The 19,410-nt window shown below is 39.6% G+C and overlaps 2 protein-coding genes across 3 annotated transcripts in view; both read left to right on the forward strand.

Moving 5' to 3' along the window:
* The window catches only part of si:ch211-176g6.2 (ras-associating and dilute domain-containing protein), a 40,566-nt gene extending 37,629 nt beyond the window's left edge, over window positions 1–2,937 (forward strand). Inside the window, exons 17-18 of the mRNA XM_012864076.3 lie at window positions 2,267–2,406; window positions 2,504–2,937. Coding sequence (XP_012719530.2) covers window positions 2,267–2,406; window positions 2,504–2,597 — 234 coding nt within the window. The 3' untranslated portion in view covers window positions 2,598–2,937. The remainder of the gene's footprint in view (window positions 1–2,266; window positions 2,407–2,503) is intronic.
* A 7,184-nt stretch (window positions 2,938–10,121) lies between these two features.
* On the forward strand, window positions 10,122–17,961 carry LOC105927403 (sulfotransferase 2B1). 2 transcript variants are annotated; one of them, XM_021317246.2, is made up of 6 exons: window positions 10,122–10,372; window positions 14,867–15,078; window positions 15,653–15,779; window positions 15,945–16,039; window positions 16,158–16,341; window positions 17,480–17,961. In XM_021317246.2, exons 1-6 carry the CDS (start codon window positions 10,234–10,236, stop codon window positions 17,587–17,589), a joined length of 867 nt encoding a protein of 288 aa, XP_021172921.2. In that variant the 5' UTR covers window positions 10,122–10,233; the 3' UTR covers window positions 17,590–17,961. The 2 variants fall into 2 exon arrangements, with proteins under 2 accessions (XP_021172921.2, XP_012719591.2); XM_012864137.3 differs by having other exon boundaries at window positions 16,161–16,341.
* The last annotated feature ends 1,449 nt before the right edge of the window (window positions 17,962–19,410 follow it).

Genomic DNA, 19,410 nt, shown 5'->3' on the forward strand with positions numbered 1-19,410 from the left:
GAGACCACCCTGATCTCGCGAGCTTTCAAGGTTTCACTCGCAGATCAGTCTGGATACTCTCCGTTAAAGAAAATTTGGAGCCGTTCACCAAACGAACGTCCAATCAGCGTTGGCTTTGAGGCGGGTTGAGGTGTGACGCAACGAGGAGCGTGACAGTTCAGTCTAAAGAACATGGCGGCTTCAGCCGATGAAACTAGCGTTAGCGTGGCTATCGAGCAAGTTTTATCGGAATTACAGAGTATTTCTTTGCTGAGCTAACGAGCCTTTACCTGCAGCAGCAAGAGTAGCTTGGCTTGTGGTTGTGTTTTCGTCGTCGCTCGTAACAGAGCGGCGACGAATCTGATTGGTTTATTTGGCCCGTCTATCACCAACATAGGCCAATCAGCTAACCAGTATTTTCGCCCCTTCCCAAAATTACTTCAACGGAAGGTTTCCAGATGGATATGCGGAGCAAATCTATCTGGCGGAGTCAGGTAAGGTAGACACTATCCCGACTATTTTTCAAAAAAAACGAGTAGCAACAAATCTTTTTCTACAGTTATTGGAGATTCGGAGACATCGACATTAAAGCATGGTTTGCCCTTACGCCTCTCAACGTGACTTGGGGCACTCACAGCTGCTGTGAAAATGTAAATCTTGTTTTTGTTATGTGTCTGTAAAAGGATTCCCTGCTCTGCACTGTATTGAGCTCATTTCAGATGTTAACGCATACCTTATGCACATAGATGTAAAAAGTTATTATGTTTTACTGTGACTCGTACATAGACAAAAGAAAAACCAAACCAGACATAACAATAGTAATATAAAACAAACAACTTTACCCGATTCCCTTTTGGGTCACTTTTGCAAGCCTGGGTGATGGAGAACAGTTGAAATTGTGGGGAAAAAGAATCAACAGAGGAAAGTTCAAAACATGTCTAGGGCGGGTTTCTTTTTCTTTGATTTCCCTTAAGACATTACCTCCCTGACCTCTAGCAGCTTTTAGGACAGCCAAACGCTTGTTCCTTTGTGGTGAGTTGCCAACAGTGAATTTCAGTCTTATTTGTGATAACGCTGAAAAACAGAAAAGAGGCTGCTGCAGCTCCTTATCTGTCTGAGTCACGGGACCTGCTCCGTCTGCTAACCGCAGCAGGCGCTGAGCAAAGGAGAGAGAGCTGCAGAAACCTCAGCAGAAACGCAACTGAAAACATTTTATGACGTTCAAAGCATAGTGGGAAGTTTATGAAGCAGATCTACTTTGTGCATCTCAAGTGAAGGTATCGCTATCACGTGTCAAGTTTTATTCCTGGACAAGATATTGAGCTAGAAATGTTTGCCTCGTGACAATCTTACTGTCTTGTCAGTAACACAGCTTATCAGATCATGACATGGGCATACTACTGCCCAAACAAGGCCTTTGTTTGGGCAGTAGTATAAAGCTTGGTACTCATCATTACTCTAGACCATTTGCATTGAGAAAGCTTCCTGGAGAGGAAGCGAAACGTCTTCAACTACGGAAAACAAGTCCAGTTGCTTTGTTTTTTTACTTTTTTTGAAAAATTTTAAACAATTCTTTGACATTTAATCAATTTGTTGAATCGAAAAACTTAGCACTGTCTTGCTAAACCTTAGAAATACCCCTTAATTCAGATCAAAGGTACAATAAAGTGTGCTTTCTTAATAAAATTGAACTAAAACCAACGTTTTGACAGATGTAACAGGATTGATTTACAGTTGCATCTCCAAAAGTTGTGTACATGGTATGCCAGCACATGTTAGTGTTCATACGACATTCAGACTGAAGCTTTGTGAGGAAATATACAGGACTGTCTCAGAAAATTAGAATATTGTGATTAAGTTCTTTATTTTCTGTAATGCAATTAAAAAACATGAAATGTCATACATTCTGGATTCATTACAAATCAACTGAAATATCGCAAGCCTTTTATTGTTTTAATATCGCTGATTATGGCGTACAGCTAAATAAAACTCAAAAATCCTATCTCAAAATATTAGCTTTCTGAGAAATTCATTCCAGTCGTGTAAAACCCCAGAAAACAAAAATTTAACAAACATTTATGAATTGTTTAAGTCTAACCCCGTAGCTTGTCTCGGTTTTGCCAGATACACGGTCCTAACTGTAACCTGTCCCTACTGTAGTTAGGATACTGACTGCTTATAAGTTGTCCACACGGTACGCCATAAACTGTGGATGGTGGAGAGCTTTAAGCGTGAAGCCCTGGTTGTCAGTGAGAGCCTGACTCACAGCGATCATGTTCCCGTCCAGAACACATCCATGAAGGTGAAGGGCATCTTTATCCGTGCGGTGGTGCCAGACTCCCCTGCAGGCAAGTGTGAGAAGCTGGGGCCTGGAGACAGGATCCTGGCTGTGAATGGAGTCAGCCTGCTTGGATTGGATTATGAGAGGTAGGAACATTATTTAATTTAACAAAACACTTCATATTTCAGACCGAAATCCGGACGAACTGCTTCATTTACAGTGAACGTTCTTTGCCTCCGTTAGCGGAAAGGAGCTGATCCAGTCATCAGGGGCCAGACTGAGGTTACTGGTGGCAAGATCCCACTTCATGGCTGCAGCCTTGCAGACTGAATGCTGACTCTGCGCTTTTTAAAGGACTATGGAACCACCATCAGCTCCACAAGACTTTTAGGACATGAACAGAAATGCACTATGAAATGAGCTTTGGCTTTAGTTGTATGTAAATTAGCAGCTTTTGTGATACTAGTTATTGTCAAACAATTGTTTTTACGTGATGATGTGTTCACTAAATAAGGCTTTTGTTTCAAGAATTTGCCTTAAAGGTTTTGTAATTTATTGAGATAGAAGCCAGCCAAGAATACAGCCCCCTGTTACAGATGTTTAAAAAGCCTTCAAATAAATGTATCTGTTGTTGCAGTAGAGAAAACTTAAAATGTTTAAAAAGAAGGAAAATCCAACTTTTAATGTCAGTGCATTTTTTTCACACACACACACTCAAAAAATTAACAATACGAAATAATTGTTTATTACAGAAATCGTGGTGCCACATTCCCAGTGAGTGAGTGAGATGTTTCTAGGTCGTCCAGATTCTTATTGTTCTCTTTCATCTCTTTTCTTTCAAACCCTTCTAAGCAGTTCAACTTTTATCCCGTTAGTCAAAGCAATGTTTTCTCTTAAGTCTTGGAGATAAACAATCATAAATCATAAACACTGAGCCTAACTATGGCAAATAAGGGCTGTAGTTCTTTAAATGTCGAGCCGGGCTCTTTGATTACCTCCTGGGTGAGACCTTGGCGGAGTTATTATGTTTGGTTGGATACTTAAGGGAAAGGTTTTCACTGCACCATTGGACCAAAGAATATTTCCACACATGGCCAGGTTGGTACAGATAGACTCTTTCCTTTTAATAAAGCGTCTAAACCCGCTTGTCCTTAGCGGGCAGGGTAGACCCTGGACAGGTCACCAGTCCGATACGAGGATGAACAACCATGTTAGCGCGCGGGCACCTTCGGTCCTAGAGGACATTTAAAGACACCAGTTAACCAACTAGTTATGGTTTTGAACTGTGGGACGAAGCTGGAGCACCTGAACCCACACATGCACAGGGAGAGCATGCAGAGCTACATGCAGAAAGAGCCCAGGCCTGGATTCAAAACCAAGACCCTCACTGCAAATTATTTGGTTCTTAACAGGATACCGAAAGCAAACAATTCTCATCACATGTCTGATGAAGGTATTTCTGACTGAAAGCTCACATTAAAAAGGGAAATCTTGCACGGATAAAGTGTGCAGAAATCTTTTGTTTGCTTATAGACTATTTTTGGCTTCCAGCACCTTTACATAGGTTCTTACTAAGATAAAAACAAATGTAGCTTTAGAAGTGTTAGATCATTTATGTTGTTTTAAGAGTTATTTCTTTATCTTAAGTGTTCAACTTTACACAATAATCTGATATCATGAAATCTTGTCAAAGGAAATCATCCTGCTGCATGGACAGGTAATTTCACCTGTTCGAGAACATTTTCCCTCAGATTTAGTGTTTTCTGATTTTAAACACCCCTTTTTTGCAGTGTCCTTCCTGCAAGGCAACAGTGCCACGAACTGCACCATCATGTAGCTGCATAAATTAAACAGCCATTGGAAAATTGGATTTTGTTTTTACTTGGGTTATGTCTGTCTGGTTTTAACATTGGCTCGATCTGATAAGTTTTTTTTTTTTTTTCTGAGAAATAACCTAAATCTTAGCCTGGCACAACTTCAAAACCTGTGCAGGGCTTAAACATGTTACATTTTTCAAGCTGGATATTATAAATCTGTGATCGTACCTGCAGTCACACTGGAAGATCCCAGCCTTTACTGTTCGTTTTAAGTCCTCTTTGGTCGGGAAAGAGTCTAAATCAACGGTCTAAGCTCCTGTCACGCTGAAGGAACACTGAAACAAGCTGGCGAGCAGAGACTCCCTCCTAATTCTTTCTCCGACAGATGATATATGTACAGTCGTACTCATTGGACCACTACAGAAAGGTAAAATCGCTGAAGGGTTTACCAAATCTTTGTGACGTGGGGACAAAACATGCTGTTTGGTGACCCTCTAAGGAGCCAATCTTTGATGCAGAGCTCTAAAAGTGAGCTTTGGAGGTGTTTTAATCTCCCTTACTAGCATCCTTACTGGAAAACAAAAATCTGTATCATCGTCCAGCCTTGTTTTTCTTCATTTTGTTAATTTAAATTGTTGAATCTCTGCTCTGACTTTTAGATATTTCGCTCAGTAGCTATCTTGTACCAATATCTTGACTTTTGAAGATGAACATGCATTTTCTTCTCTTAAATGACATGTTGACGTGTTCTCATCTTTCTCTTTCCATTTCTAAGGACGTCCAAGAGAAAGGGGCCTTCGTCAAACGTACCCCAGAGTTGTGGATTAGTGACTAAAGCGTCCTAGAAACTTTGCTTAAATTAAATATCTAAAGTGACAGTAAAATAAATGAATACATAAAATAAATGAAAACAACATAGTGGCACTGGTAATTTTGTAAAAAAAAATATATTATAATTGCACGTTGGATTTTTCCACATTTTTCAGCCTGAGATTATGCAACAAAGGATCATCTTTACCAGGATTGAAGCTGTTTGCTGGTCGACTCTACTCACCTGGAAGGATCATCAGATGTCTTACAGGTTTATTTTGTTTCTGTGATGAAATCAGGAAGCTGAGTTTAAGATGTGGCGAGGTTACCTCGATCCAAAGCTGAGAATTCCTTCCCTCCAGGAGATGGTGCCAAACCACCCAAAAGCACACATCCTTGCACACCACCTAACTATATTCTGTTGACAGTATGCTGTCAAAGCATGACGGATACTTCAGCATGACACAGATGGAAAGAGGTCAGCCGAGGCTAATCCTCAGATCTCGCTCCCCTTTATGGACATGGAAAGAGAAGCAGGGGAGCAGATCACCTCCTCTTGCCCCTGGTCTTTTGCTCGACCTAGTGGCTGGGACCAGGAATGTAGCACCAAGGGCCACGCAGACTAGCATTTGTTTCTGGTTGAGATGTTATCTCATCAGTACACAGGCAGCAGCAAGCCATATATTTTATGTGGCTTTCAATTTTCAAAACAGCTCAGAGCTTTCAATGATGTCACTCATTGAAAAGGAATCAAAGTGGATAGTCTTGTCCATTCAGCTAGTTCTGGGTCTGCGCTGGGGTCTCTCCAAAGGAAGGCGCCAGGGAGGAAGATGGACCAGCCCAGCTGCCTCCTGCTTCATCTCACTCCATCTTACTTTGATGAGTAAGGCCTCTCGACAGAGGAAGCTCATTTAAGGCAGCTTGTCTCCAGGATCGCATTCTCTCGGTCTTGGCCCATGTTCATTGACTGTAAAGTGAGTCAAAAGTATACAGAGCGGTAAATCTCTCTGTCTTTCTTCCTCTCATCAAACTGCACCACGCTTGCCTGCATTAGCACAGATATGGCACCAGTCCGCCTGTCTGTCCAGCAGTTTGACTGTATTGATTCAGGCTTCTCCAATGCAAACTGCTATCTTAAAGCCTGTTTTAAACACATCAGCTAGCTCTCATGTTCACGGAAAAGAATGAGGATTAACAATTATGGATGTGATGTGCACCAGCAGTGTGCTAACCTGACGCTTGCCAGACGGATGTCACTCCACCTAGCTTCACTCACTTCCATCTGGGACATCTCTCATAGAAAGTGATTTCTCCAACCAATGTTATTGTCTAGCCAATCAGCATGCAGGGCTGGAGTTTCATAGATGTGACGTAGTGGAGAAGCGACCGTGACGTGAGACTGTTTTAATTTAGACAACAATGGAGGCTCGTCGAGGAAGCAAGCGTTAACATTGATGCTGCCATTTCTTCCGTGTTGTCCAATCTACCTAATATTGTTTCATTAAAAGAACATCAGAGAACGCCTCTGAAGGCTTTTGTTGGTGGAAACCATGTTTTCGCCCTTCTCCCGACCGGATTTGGCAAGTTTTGTTTTCCGGGGCGCGTCCGCAGCGGAGCGGTTAGCGCAAACCATGTTAGGAGGCCTTTAGTCCTCGACGCAGTCGGCCCGGGATCGACTTCGACCCGCGGCGCTTTGCCGTCTGTCTTCCCCCCTCTTCCTGTCAGCTCAGTGCCACTAGAGCCGCAAACACATTTAAAAAAAAAAAAAGTTTTGTTTTTTCCTGCGTCGCTCTCACAGCGTCACGGGTTAGCTTCGGTGTGAGTGGTTGAAATATCACGTCAATAAAGATGACAGACAAGTGGCTTATCCAATCATATGCAAGGATTTTTGATAAGGCCCAGCCTTCAATAAAGGCAATTCCTATGGAGAGGTCCCAGATGGATGTGAGTGGAGCTAGGCGGAGCGAAATACATCTGGCGAGAGTCAGGTTAGAGATGTCCACCAGCAGTGTGCTAAACTGTTCATAGTCCATATTTACCCTGCTCTGAGCCCTGTGACAGTTTCGCTTGACCGAAGAAATTCGTCCTGTTGACATACTCTCAGATGGGCAGGTGAAAGATTTACTGTGACGGACGGTAAAGAGCACAGAGCCAAACGCGAACACATAACCCAGGAGGTAGGCAGCCAGCATCCAGATCAGGTCTAGTTTACATTAGTCTGCTTTTGTTTGACCGCTGCACTCAAAGCAATTGTTTGTACCCAAGTTTGTCAAGGCTTTCTGTGCCTCCTAGTTAAACAAACTAAGGGCCTATTTTTTATTCTTTAATTTTGTGCAGGTAAATGTTGGTCAACCAATGCCAGACTTTATTTTCTAATGACTGTTTATAGATATAATAATCCATCATCTGGAAATTAAGTGTATGGAAGATCTGCCAACCCTAAAAAGAAGCGGGCGTCACCCTAAACTAAGAGGCCAGGGAAGTAGATTATTAATCAGGGAAGCAGCATAGTGGCCTATGAAGGAGGTGCAGAGATCACACACAGTTCATGAAGAAGAATCTTTCGACAGGACAATTATTAGCTTTGCTCTCGATAAAGCCCTTAATAATAGAACGACAGGAAGGGCTGTTTGCAGGTTGCCACAAGCTACAAAGAGGCACCGTATGCATGTGAAAGAAGATGGTCTGATCAAATAACAGCTACATGTAATTACTTAGTCTGTGTGCAAAATGCTATGTATGATAGAAAACTAAGCTGCAAATCCACACTTAAAAGACTGTACAAAAACTAAAAAGAGGTAAAAACCACAAGCTGGATTTCGGGGCAGGTTCTGGAAGAAATTAATATGAAAAATATGGATGCATGCCACACTTTTTTGTTAAATGAAAAACTTGAAAACTATGACTTCTTTCACCTTCACAAACGTGCTTTACGTTAACAACTACCACTTTCACATAAATGCCCAAAGATCATGCATGGCTGGTGTGTTGGTAACAAAATGTGAAACACAAGGATGACGGGTACTTCTGCAAAGCACTGCAAAAATGCGCTAGATCTGCTTTTCTTTTGAACACACCTGCCTACGTTAATAGTAGCCCTATAGGCTATAGTTCAGAAAAATGGATTTCCTGGGCGAGTGTAGGTTTTATCACATGGCAGAGCCAGAGTTTTATCTCTGGGGGGAGCAGAGAGGGGCCAAGGATATCTTGGGCATACCTGTCTGCACTGATAACAGTCCACACAGAGTATGGGCTATATATATATATATATATATATATTGGAAATTTCGTCCCGTAAAGAAGTGGATTGCAACCCTTTGTGCTACATAGCACCATTTACTTGTACAGGAGCAACGACTGCTGTGATATTTTTTCATTATTATACATATATATATATATATATATATATATATATATATATATATATATATATATATAGATATAGATATAGATATATATAGATATATATATATAGATATAGATATATAGATATATATTGGACATTTCGTCCCGTAAAGAAGTGGATTGCAACCCTTTGTGCTACATAGCACCATTTACTTGTACAGGAGCAACGACTGCTATGATATTGTTTCAATATCATACAGTAAGTGTGTCTGTCGCTGCTCCTGCAGTTAATTGATGAGTTATTTCCACCTGTGGCCATGTCTGTCAGTATTTATTCCCTCGCTTCCAGTAACTTAGCTGATAAACATGGCGACTAACCAGGGATCTCCCAATGATTCACTGGTATGTTTTATTTAAAACTGAAAGAGTAACGCTCTAGCTTGGCTAATTTAGCATGACGCACTTTTTTTTTTTTTTTGAAGAAGAAGAAGGGTCGGAATGTGAAACGATGTCCCGGTTTGACTGGGTCTGATTCGGAAAAAGTAAAAAAAGAAAATCATGAATATTATTCCACCTGCGCTTTTCTGTAACAAAGAAGGCAGAGCTGCAGTCAGAGCGGCTGTCAGTCAATAAGCAGCAGTTGCCACCTGATGAGCAGCTGAACCAGGACACTCGTTAAATTAAATGACAAGGAGTTTGATGCATACAGATTATTAAGGAAACTATGTCAAAAAACAAATAAACTGCAGCTACAACATGGACTGGAGAACGGGTTCTAACTGTGTGAGGCCAGAGAAAGGCGATTCTCAGAGAGTTTTTGTAGTTATTTGTTATTTTTACACAGAGTGGAGGGGAAAGGTTATGGAAAGGACTCACTCAGCTTGCTTGTTTTGTCCAAGAGTCTGTTTTTCCTTTGTAAAAAAAAATATGATTACGTTGATGTAGTTCTAAAATCTGAAAATGGAAATACATTTTAATTTGCTCAACTTTAAAATTAAATATTTATAATATTTTAAAGAAATAATTGCAGCTAGACAGGTTTTCTGGGCAAATGTTGTTTTTCAGCAGGGGGAGCAAAAGTGTCTCTAAGCTGAAACGGTTGCTGACCCCTGGACTATGAGGATGAACTTGTTCTTCAGACCACCATATGCAATTGGACTTTCTAAATGTCCAATATATTTAAGCACATAGTAGGCACAAGGGAGATGATACTTGCATATCTGGTGCATTAACAATGTAACACAAATAAAACAAAATCCATCAAACAACTTAGCACATGTATATAAAATGTTTGATTGTTTTATACTCTCCACAGTGGTTACATTTCCTTATATTATGCTTTTGTATTTTAAAAAGGGTAGATGTCCAAATCTTAGTCGTGTTATTAACTGTTTCTCCTCTTTGCTCCTTCTTCCAGTTCTCAGTTCTGCTGCTGCCTTTTTGATCCCGCAAGATGTTTTTTCTGCAATTCTTTCTTGCGTCTTTAATTGATGATGCCGCTTCTCTTTGATTTACCTGCATACTTTTTTTATTTAATCCAACTGCGTTTTCCTACTTACCGTACTTTTTTTCTGCTTTATTTCCTGTATTTTAATCATGTAAAGCACTTTGCATTGTCTGTGTACTGAATTGTGCTATATAAATCAATTCGCCTTGCCTTGCCTTACAAGTTCTGTAAATTTCCTCCCGTAAGGGAGTGGATTGCGACCCTTAGTGCTACATAGCACCATTTACTTGTACAGGAAAAGGAGCGACCAGGTGCGGTGATATTTTTTCATTATTACGTTGTGGGGGTCAGTGCCCCACGGTCCCCCCTTTAGCTACGCTAAGAATAACTTCACGTTTTGTTCTGTAGCTGCAGGCAAATAGTTAACTGTGAGAGGCCGGAAGAAGCTCGCCCGGCGCCACCTATAGCAGCATAGTTCAGAGAAAGTCCCACAGCCTTCAGCTGGGAGCTGTCCTAATCGCAGACGCTGAGGTCCGCTCGTTCCGCTCGGATCCATGACGGAAGCGAACTTATACACGCTGTACAAGGGCGTTTATGTACCCAATGGGATCCATACCCCGGAGAGCCTCAAGTACTGCGAGGAGTTCACGTTCCGTCCCGACGACGTTGTCATCGCAACGTATCCAAAGTCAGGTAAGCCGTCCGGCGCGCGCCTCACAATCACAGGGGGTAATTAGCGCCTTATTCTGTGCCACATTTAGACACAGTTTCAATTTAACGAGGTATTTCTATCTTCTTTTAGTATTATTTTTATTTTTTATTTTATTAAACAAATCTACCAAGAACATAGACTCTAGGTTTCGCCATCGCTCTGTTACTATCGCCACAGGGCAGCTATTACAGCTCAAAGTCACACTGTGAGGCAATATCTTCACTTTAAAAATGTGTTTAAACGCGATTTCTATCGTTTCACCGAGCCAACTGAGCCAGTTGTACGTTAAATGTTGCCCCATTCCCCCTACAGATTATGTTTTGTTTTCTCGCAAAAAATGATTTGTGTCATTTAATAAATGTAAAAAAAAAAAATAATAATAAATAAAAATTAAAAAGTCCTTCAAACCTAACTATAGTAAATACAAAAAAAAAAGCGTTTACGTGTAGGTGTTTTACTTTAGTTGTTTTAATTCAGCCACATTGTAGTTTTTAAACGTGAACGTCCTGCTTAAACTCCAGGTTTTGACTAGGCCACATTTTTATTTCTTTGAGCCATTCAAAGGCGGAACCTGTTTTGGGTCATTGCCCTGCTATATTACCCGAGTTAGAGCTAAATGATTTTGTGATTCCAGTAATAATGTCATCATGGACCTGAAGAAGGAAAGCAGCATAAGGTCCTGGCAGAATAATAGGTCATACTGTTCTCCCTTAGAAGATATATCTAATTTGTTGGAGTCCTAAAACCCTTAGAACTGACTTATAACCCCTTGCCTTGACAGATAAATGTCAACTGTTCTCACTTTTTAAGATAATTTCGCCTACATCCTGCTGTCAGACAGGTTATATTTGATTGAGTTGGGGAGCTCCCCAAACAACCCCAGCCTTTTATCCAGTATGGCTCTATAACATTGAAAAATGTAGTGTAAGTGACCAAAAGAAACAATTTACTTCCATTTCTAAAAGGTAAATATTTCATTCAGTCAGTCACAAACAATCCTGTACAAGCTTTGTTTCTTAACTGTTTTTTAACTCATAAAATACATGTAAATTCCTTTTAATTGACTTGTGTTACTAATATTAGTTGAATGTTACTTCAATGTTTCCCTGGTCACTGAGTCCAGGGAAACATTGAAGTTGGGTGTAGTTTTTATTCCCCAATCCAAGTTCTGCTGGAATGACGCATGATTCAAGAAGACAAGCCTTTAGTTCTTTTGCAGCTGTAACAAAGTATGTTGATTTTGGGATTTCCTCGCTTTATAGAACAAGAGACTCTAATAGAGCTCTGTGATAAATTGCTCCATTTCTTTTCCATTCTCAGTTTAACCTTCCCTCTTCTTTTGTTATTTTTTTATCTTCATCTCACAGTATGTAACCAGATATTATTCCTTTATAAAAACTAAGGTTCCTCCCACAGGGATGGTCCTGAGACCACTCCTTTTTGGTCATCACTCCTACACACTTTACATAAAGGTTTTAAACACAAACAGCCAACAGGTGGCTTGTTTCAAAAGAAGCAGCTAAAAGGAGAAGTGCGGTGAAGATTATTTTAAAGAGTTCCTGTAGACAGGCTGACATCATAGAACCAGAAACAAGGGCTGGGAACTTCGCACGTTGTCTTATATTTAAAGTCTCAACTTGGATCTAAGAATGGCATCAAACCCAATTTCACAGTATTTCATTTCCAAGCTTGAAAATCAGTGAGATTTGCTATTTGGTGTGCACAGGGAAGAGTCAGTAATTAGAAATACTGTTAGCAAGGAGGGAAGCAAGTTAAATCTCTTATATGTATATTATTATATCTCTCCATAATTCTCTATATCTCTCTATATTTCTATATATTATTTCTCTGTTTCTCTATATATTTCTACATATTATATTGTTGAAGGACCCCATCAATTTCCCTGTCGCAAACGAATGTAACTGACAGCCTTTGGCTTGACATCATTAAGGGAAATTTAAAATTAAGGTTTGGCGGTGGTTTTGTGGACTTGCGGTCAAATAAAATATCACTTATCTATAAGGATTAAGGTTATGAATGCTACATTAAGGGTGACGTATTTGCATGTCCTTTACAGCAAATGTGTACAAATTTAAAGAAGTTATGATGAGAGGAAACAACAGACAGAAAAAAAAAATGCCCAAACCCTAAACACAAAAAATCCCTTGCAAGAATAATTAGTTTCCTTGTTTTGAAAGGGGAAGAGGGTATTTCAGACAGCTGAATCATTGTTAGTCCTAAAAACACCTTTTTCTCTTTTTAAAAGATAGGGAGTATGTTCTCATACTTTAATGATACTTTGATGGAGGAATTTATGCTTAAACAATATATTTGCTAGAGCTGATTACACAAAACACAACGAGGTATTAATGATCACAAATTAGCTATTAGAACGGTCACTAATCGCGCACTGTCATGTTTTACATTAGAATCCATGTTTTACCAGAATAACAAGCTGCACTCTCATTCTTTCAGGAAGCCGTTTTTCGTGTCCAGCAGAGTGAGCGTCCATCCTTTCATATCAAGAATACTAAATTAAAAACTGGAAAACAGTGTTTGATCAGTGACTGATTTTCATCAGGTTAAAATGAACATGACTCAAGGGAAGACTGATTCTCCCTGCAATTAAAAAAACAACCCGAAACTGTAAAAAAACAAAAAAAAACAACACAAGACCAAATGTACTTTTTATTTTATTTGTTTTTAGTAAGTAAAAGATTAAAAATGAAGGAAAGCAACAACCTTGACATGATTATGTGTCGTTTTACCAACAAGTTCCGCCTCTCTGACACCCTTGTGCTAAGTTTAGGACTAGCATGATGATGCATGATTATGGTCGTATATATAAAGAGTTTGTTCCTTTTGCCTCGGAGGTCAGGATAAAGGACTTCTAGGCCGTATTTTGTAAACAGAGATGAAACATCCTGTCTGATGAACACTGAAAGGTAGCACTTATACGACTTACTAAATGTTACATAAATAATACAGAGATGCTACAGTCAAAGTATGAGGTGTTACTCAATGTTGCTGCGAGTAGCAGCCATCATGAATAGAGAAGTGGGGTATCATCCTAATGCGCCGCGTTTTCGATTCGTAATACTGACTTTAGGGGCCGTTCCAGTTAAATTTTCCGACCCAGAGCCTGAGAAATCCGACCAGGAGAACGAATGGAACGCACTTTAAGGTAGAAACGCTGCCAGACAGGAAGGAGCAGCTGGTGTTGGTTTTTAAGGTCAATTTTAACACTTCATGATATTTATTTTTGTTTCAAACTCAGATCATGATTAGTATAAGTGTGCAAATCTAGGTTATACTACATTATGTAATACATTCATTCTAGGTTATACATACACACACACCCGCACATACAGTATATATATATATATATATATATATATATATATATATATATATATATATATATATATATATATATATATATATATATATATATATATACATATATGTGGCTCAGGAATATATGGGCTGACTAGAAAACATTTTCAGTCAAATTGATTATTTTTGCTTTAACCCCTGAATATTATGGATTTTTCAAAATGTATATTAATACATGTCTTGTGTCCTTCACATTTGTAAATTAAATTTTTTGTTTGTTTTTAAAGAGTATTAATACGGTTTCTGCTCAAACCGGTTAAAGGAAACTAATACCCACTCCTGAGTCCCGACAGTAGATGGCAGAGTTTAAAAACAATAGTCTAACCTACTGGATCTTGCTAGCTACCTGAAAGAGCAGCTGCTAGCTAACCATTATTAATAAAACTTTTATTCATTAACAAAACTTTTGAAATGATCCCCCCTCTGTTTTTTTTTTGCAAATCGCACACTGTATATATGTATATGTGCAGTAGTCCTAAACTTAGCACAAGGGTGCCAGAGAGACGGATCCCACAGTTTTCACAGGATTTCTCATCAACTTGTTGGTTAAAGTATTTCATATATATATATATATATATATATATATATATATATATATATATATATATATATATATATATTATTTTGCCATGGCAGTCCGCTACAATTAATTACATGTAGAAAGCCCGTTTTTTAATGAAACACAGTGATATTCAGCAGGGGTAGCTGGCTTTGAATCTTTCCAAATAATAATACAGAACTCCTGAAAGTTCTGTATTACAGAAATATAAACTGCAGAGGAGTATATACTGTAAGATGACTAAAAGAAAATCCTGGAGAGAAATTAGCAGGTTCTTCATCTTTTGTTCAGGGTGCATCCAAATAATCCTACCTCCCTAGCTGTTCCATTTTGAAGCTAGACTTCTATAACCCAAAACCCCAGTAAAAGTGCACTTTTATTCTACTTAATTTAAAAAAAAAATCCAAATAGAATGAATAAAAAATAACTTGCAGAAAGATTGCATATTAATAGAAAAAGAAGTGTATGGATACGGAACATATTTCACAACAGTTAAGACAATCTTGTTTTCTTCATGTAGGCACAACTTGGATGCAGGAAATTCTCCCCCTGATTTTAAGTGAAGGAGATCCAGCCTCTGTTGAGACTGTGCCTAACTGGGACCGCGTTCCCTGGCTGGAGGAGACCCGGGCCTCCATTCTGAACCTCGAAGAGAGGCCGTCTCCACGCATGCTCACTACACACCTCCACTATAACATGATGCCGCCGTCCTTCTTTCAAGTAAAACCAAAGGTAAACCTGCCACGGACTCTGCGGCTTGGATCACTGCTGTGTTTTTACATTATCAATACCTTTTATTAAGCTCCTAAAATCCTCTCTGAGTTCTCAAAAACAACATTTCAGAGCTGTTGATATGATGAAATCCTCTGTGGTTCAAGTTTCATAATAACCTTTTTCTTCCTTTATGAATGCAGATCTAGGAATCGGCTAGTCTTGAACCAGCAGATCCCACTCGTCTGCCTTTATATTTGATTTATTTTCATTGATCCGTCTTGCTGTAAGCAGATGCCGTTCTTGACAGATTGCTGTCGTTCTTGAGCTGGAAATGTCTGCAGCTCCTCCAGAGTTGCAAACAAGCTCATGGTGGCTTCTCTGTCTCCTTGCTCAACTTGTCAGTCATGTACCCCATCCTCCATGTTTCTGTTGTTTTCCCACAATAAATACACCGCCTGACAGGTTTTGCTGTGTTCCATCTTCTGCTATGCAGGAGATGGAACCATGTATAAAACACAAGCTTTAAGTAGTATAGGTCAGAATGGGTGAAAAGAAGTAACTGTTTAAACTGAATGTTAAACGGTCTCTGCAGGTGATCTACGTCATGAGGAACCCAAAAGATGTATTTACGTCTTCCTTTCACTATTACAACATAGCCTCATTCTTGGTGAAACCAGGTCCTAAGAGGGAGTTCCTCCAAAAGTTCCTAGATGGAAAAGGTTACCTCCTCTCTCTCTCTATCTATCCAGCCTACTCTTTTAATCTGTTATCCAATGCAGAAATGGATTTTAAATCTGATTTTAAAATCAGTTCTTATTTCATAACTGAGCTGTGAAAACATGGCTAATGAAAAATAAGTGTGAATCTGTTGTTGTTTTTTTCAGTAATATTTGGCTCCTGGTTTGACCATGTAAAAGGCTGGCTGAGTGCGGAAGAGAAGCAGCACATCATGTACATTTCCTACGAGGAGATGATAAAGGTGACAGCTACGTGCTTCTTTTTTTTAAAACAAGCCATACAGGAGCACGGGATCTTTCCATGAATCCCGCATGAACAGGGCCCTACAAAAACTAAGTGCGTTGTGCAATTCTGTACAGCAGGACCTGTACGGCTCCGTGAGCAGAATTGCTCAATTCCTGGGGAAGCATCTGGATGCTGGGGTGATAGAGAAGATAGCTGACAGGTGTCTATTCAAAAACATGAAGAACAACCCCATGTCCAACTATTCGGTGGTGCCTCAGGAATTCATGGACCAAACAAAGAGTCAGTTTCTTCGCAAAGGTGAGTTTTAGTCACTAACTCGGCCTGATTGTCATGGATCGAATGCTTATTGTCACATAGGTTTTGTTCTAGAATAGCCCTAGATCAATTCCACATTTGTGCATATAATACAAATAATTAATATCTTGTCTGTCGAGATAATTTTTTACAGCCAGGTATCTGAAATAGGCCATGCGAACAATATAAAGGTTGTGCCAGTTTCTTTACTACTTTCATAGCCGAGTCTTTATTAGCAGATTCTATCTACCCAACAGGGTAGCCTGATAACTATTTATGTTCTTACATTAAATTGGAGTCTCAAACCCTTATATCAGTTTTAAAGGACTAAACAAAGAAAAGTCCATCTGATGACTGGAAATAAGGTGGCATGAAAATATCCCATGACCTTATGGCACTAGACCCCATCGCGCCCGTTGTGCTTGTACCTGGTAGCAGTTTGTCCACCGTATATCCCTGCTGGATTGTCACGTGAACACACAAACTCAGAATATTCTTGTCTTCATTTGTGGCGTTCAATAGAAAGAACGGTACAAACCCATTGTGCTTTCTGTCAGCTGCTTATGGCGACAAGTAACTCATAAGAGGTTTGGTAGTTCACAATAAAGATTTAATTTTCCTCAAATGACCAATATATTCCCAATTTTACCCTTAAGCAAAACTTAATTAAAACCATACCTCTAAACTAGATCCCTAACCTCTCAAAAGGGACTCTGCCTCATTATGGCCGAGCTTTGGTCACCATAAAGCCAATCGGTCTTCAGAAGATTAGTGACTATACCAGAAATGGTCCCCAATAGCTAACATAAACAAGTAAACACACACACACAAACAAACTTCCCTGGATGGTAGGCACAGGGTTAACAGGCAAATACAGTCAATAATAAAGACTAAACTAATGAAGCTCTTTGAATTCTAGGTTTTTAGGTTTGAACAATCTGATCTTCATTTGTTTCTGTCACAACAAAATGACAGAAACAAATGGGCTTTCTTTTTACCATGGCATTGCGTTTGTGTTAAAGGTTTGACTACAAATTACTCTCTGTTGTTGATTAGATAAATTCAGCCTTTTCCTTCAAAAAGAAAAAAAAGTTACAGAAACTTTCCTCTAAATTAGAGCTTGTCTTGTGTTTTCTTTCAGGAGTAGCTGGAGACTGGAAGAACCTGCTTACGCCAGAAGAGGCAGAACAATTTGATGCAGTGTTCAAAGAAAAAATGAAAGATGTGAAATTTAGATTTGCTTGGGATTAAGCCTTATTTAGCACAAGTGATTTTACTATTTTATAAAACTGTATGAACCTGTCTGTCAGACCATTGATTGAAAAAAAAAAAAAGCATTTCAGAATTAACCTCTAAACAGTGTTGTGATCCATTTACCGGGTAAATGGAAAACTAAACCTCAACTCTTTTTCAGCTGGAAGTTGGAAAACCATTGAGAATGGCTAACTGTTGTCTTCAGTGAGCAGGCTAAAGACATTAAATAATGTAAGCTAAATGTAAGTAATGTAAGCTAAAGTATTTCTCAGCACTTAACACATTCCAGCACGATAGAAACATTTCTACTACCATACCATAGTTTGTCGGTAGTCTAGTTGGTGACTGAATAAATTTAATTGAAACTGTAAAAAGAGCAAGTACTTTATTACAGCAGCTATAACAGTGTTTTTCAGGTACGGTAGCCATTTTGGATTTTGAGGTTGGGTTCACAGGGATTTCTAAACTTTCTAAATGGTGATTCGAACTCCAGAAAGTATTCTAGTTGACTTATCCGAGTACAAAACGAACCCTCACCCCTAAACCACCACCACCACCACTACCACCAAACTAATGCTCCATGTTTCCACAGAGGCCGTGTACAGACAGTAGAAAATCGTCCACCATGGCAAAACGCAGATGACAGCTTCTGCCCTAAGGGTTTAAGTGGCATGTCTAAATTGCACATGCCTAGAGAGGCACAGTTAGTTTTTTATGGTGCCCTGCAGCATTTTAAAGCAGTAGTGTAGCAAACTGTTCCCCTGAAGTTTACGCATTCTATTCAACCAAAGTGTTGAGCACACAAAACTGTTGTTGCTACTGCTTTCCTGTAACCAGCTGCAAGAAGTGATGCAACACGCAGACCTAGCCAACTGTCATTATCTCATGCAATAACTGGCAGTATGCAGGTATGCATATCCATGTTTCCACAGAGGCTGTGTACAGACAGTAGAGAATCATCCATTATGATAAAATGCAGATGACAGCTTCTGCCATATGGGTTTAAATAGCATGTCTGAATTTACTGTCCAAGACAAGTATATACAACACAAGTAAATTATATATATATATATATATATATATATATATATATATATATATATATATATATATATATATATATATATATATATATATATATACTTGTGTTGGACAGCACAGAGTTGCTTTGTAAGATAAAGTATAACATGGTGCCAATGTCTAAATCTCAAGTGTTCCTCATACTGGAAATCTCACATATCATGTGATAATTATGAGACCGACTATATCAGAGCCATCAGAGAACTTCTGCAGGTGGCAGCTTGGTGAGCTGAAGGAGAGGTCTGCAGTGTAGAAGGTCAACAAAAACGGTGCCAACACATTTCCCTGCGGTGCTCCCATGCTGCAGATCAGCTTGGGACAGCCACATGTCCTCACGTACTGAGGTAATTCAGTATCCACTGGCAAACTAGGTGATCCACTCCGGACAGCTTCAGCTTGTCCTTCAGGAGTCCTGGTTGGATGTTGTTGAACGCACTGGAAAAATCTAAGAACGTGATCCTCATAGTGCTTTCAGGATTCTCCAGATGCGCCAGCACTCAGTGCAGCAGGTAGATGATAGCATCAACCACCCCGATGCCAGGTTGATAGACAAACTGCAGGGGATCCCATGAAGACCTCACCAGGGGGCAAAGATGGTTGAGGACCAACCTCTCAGGGGTCTTCAACAGAGGTGAGTGTTACCGGCCTGTAGCTGTTGAGATCTTTGGGGTGTGGGTTTTGGGCACCACACAGAAGGTTTTCCATCGCTGTGGTGCTTTCCTCAGCTTCAGGCTGATG

This window comes from Fundulus heteroclitus, chromosome 10 (genome assembly GCF_011125445.2).
Source record: "Fundulus heteroclitus isolate FHET01 chromosome 10, MU-UCD_Fhet_4.1, whole genome shotgun sequence".
NCBI lineage: Eukaryota > Metazoa > Chordata > Actinopteri > Cyprinodontiformes > Fundulidae > Fundulus > Fundulus heteroclitus.

Excerpts from the sequence above, each read along its gene's own strand:
- LOC105927403 (XM_021317246.2), top strand. The coding sequence starts at position 10,234 with ATGACGGAAGCGAACTTATACACGCTGTACAAGGGCGTTTATGTACCC. Across the intron at positions 15,780-15,944 it reads AAAGTTCCTAGATGGAAAAG|TAATATTTGGCTCCTGGTTT; the intron begins GTTACCTCCTCT and ends TGTTTTTTTCAG. Across the intron at positions 16,040-16,157 it reads CCTACGAGGAGATGATAAAG|CAGGACCTGTACGGCTCCGT; the intron begins GTGACAGCTACG and ends AATTCTGTACAG.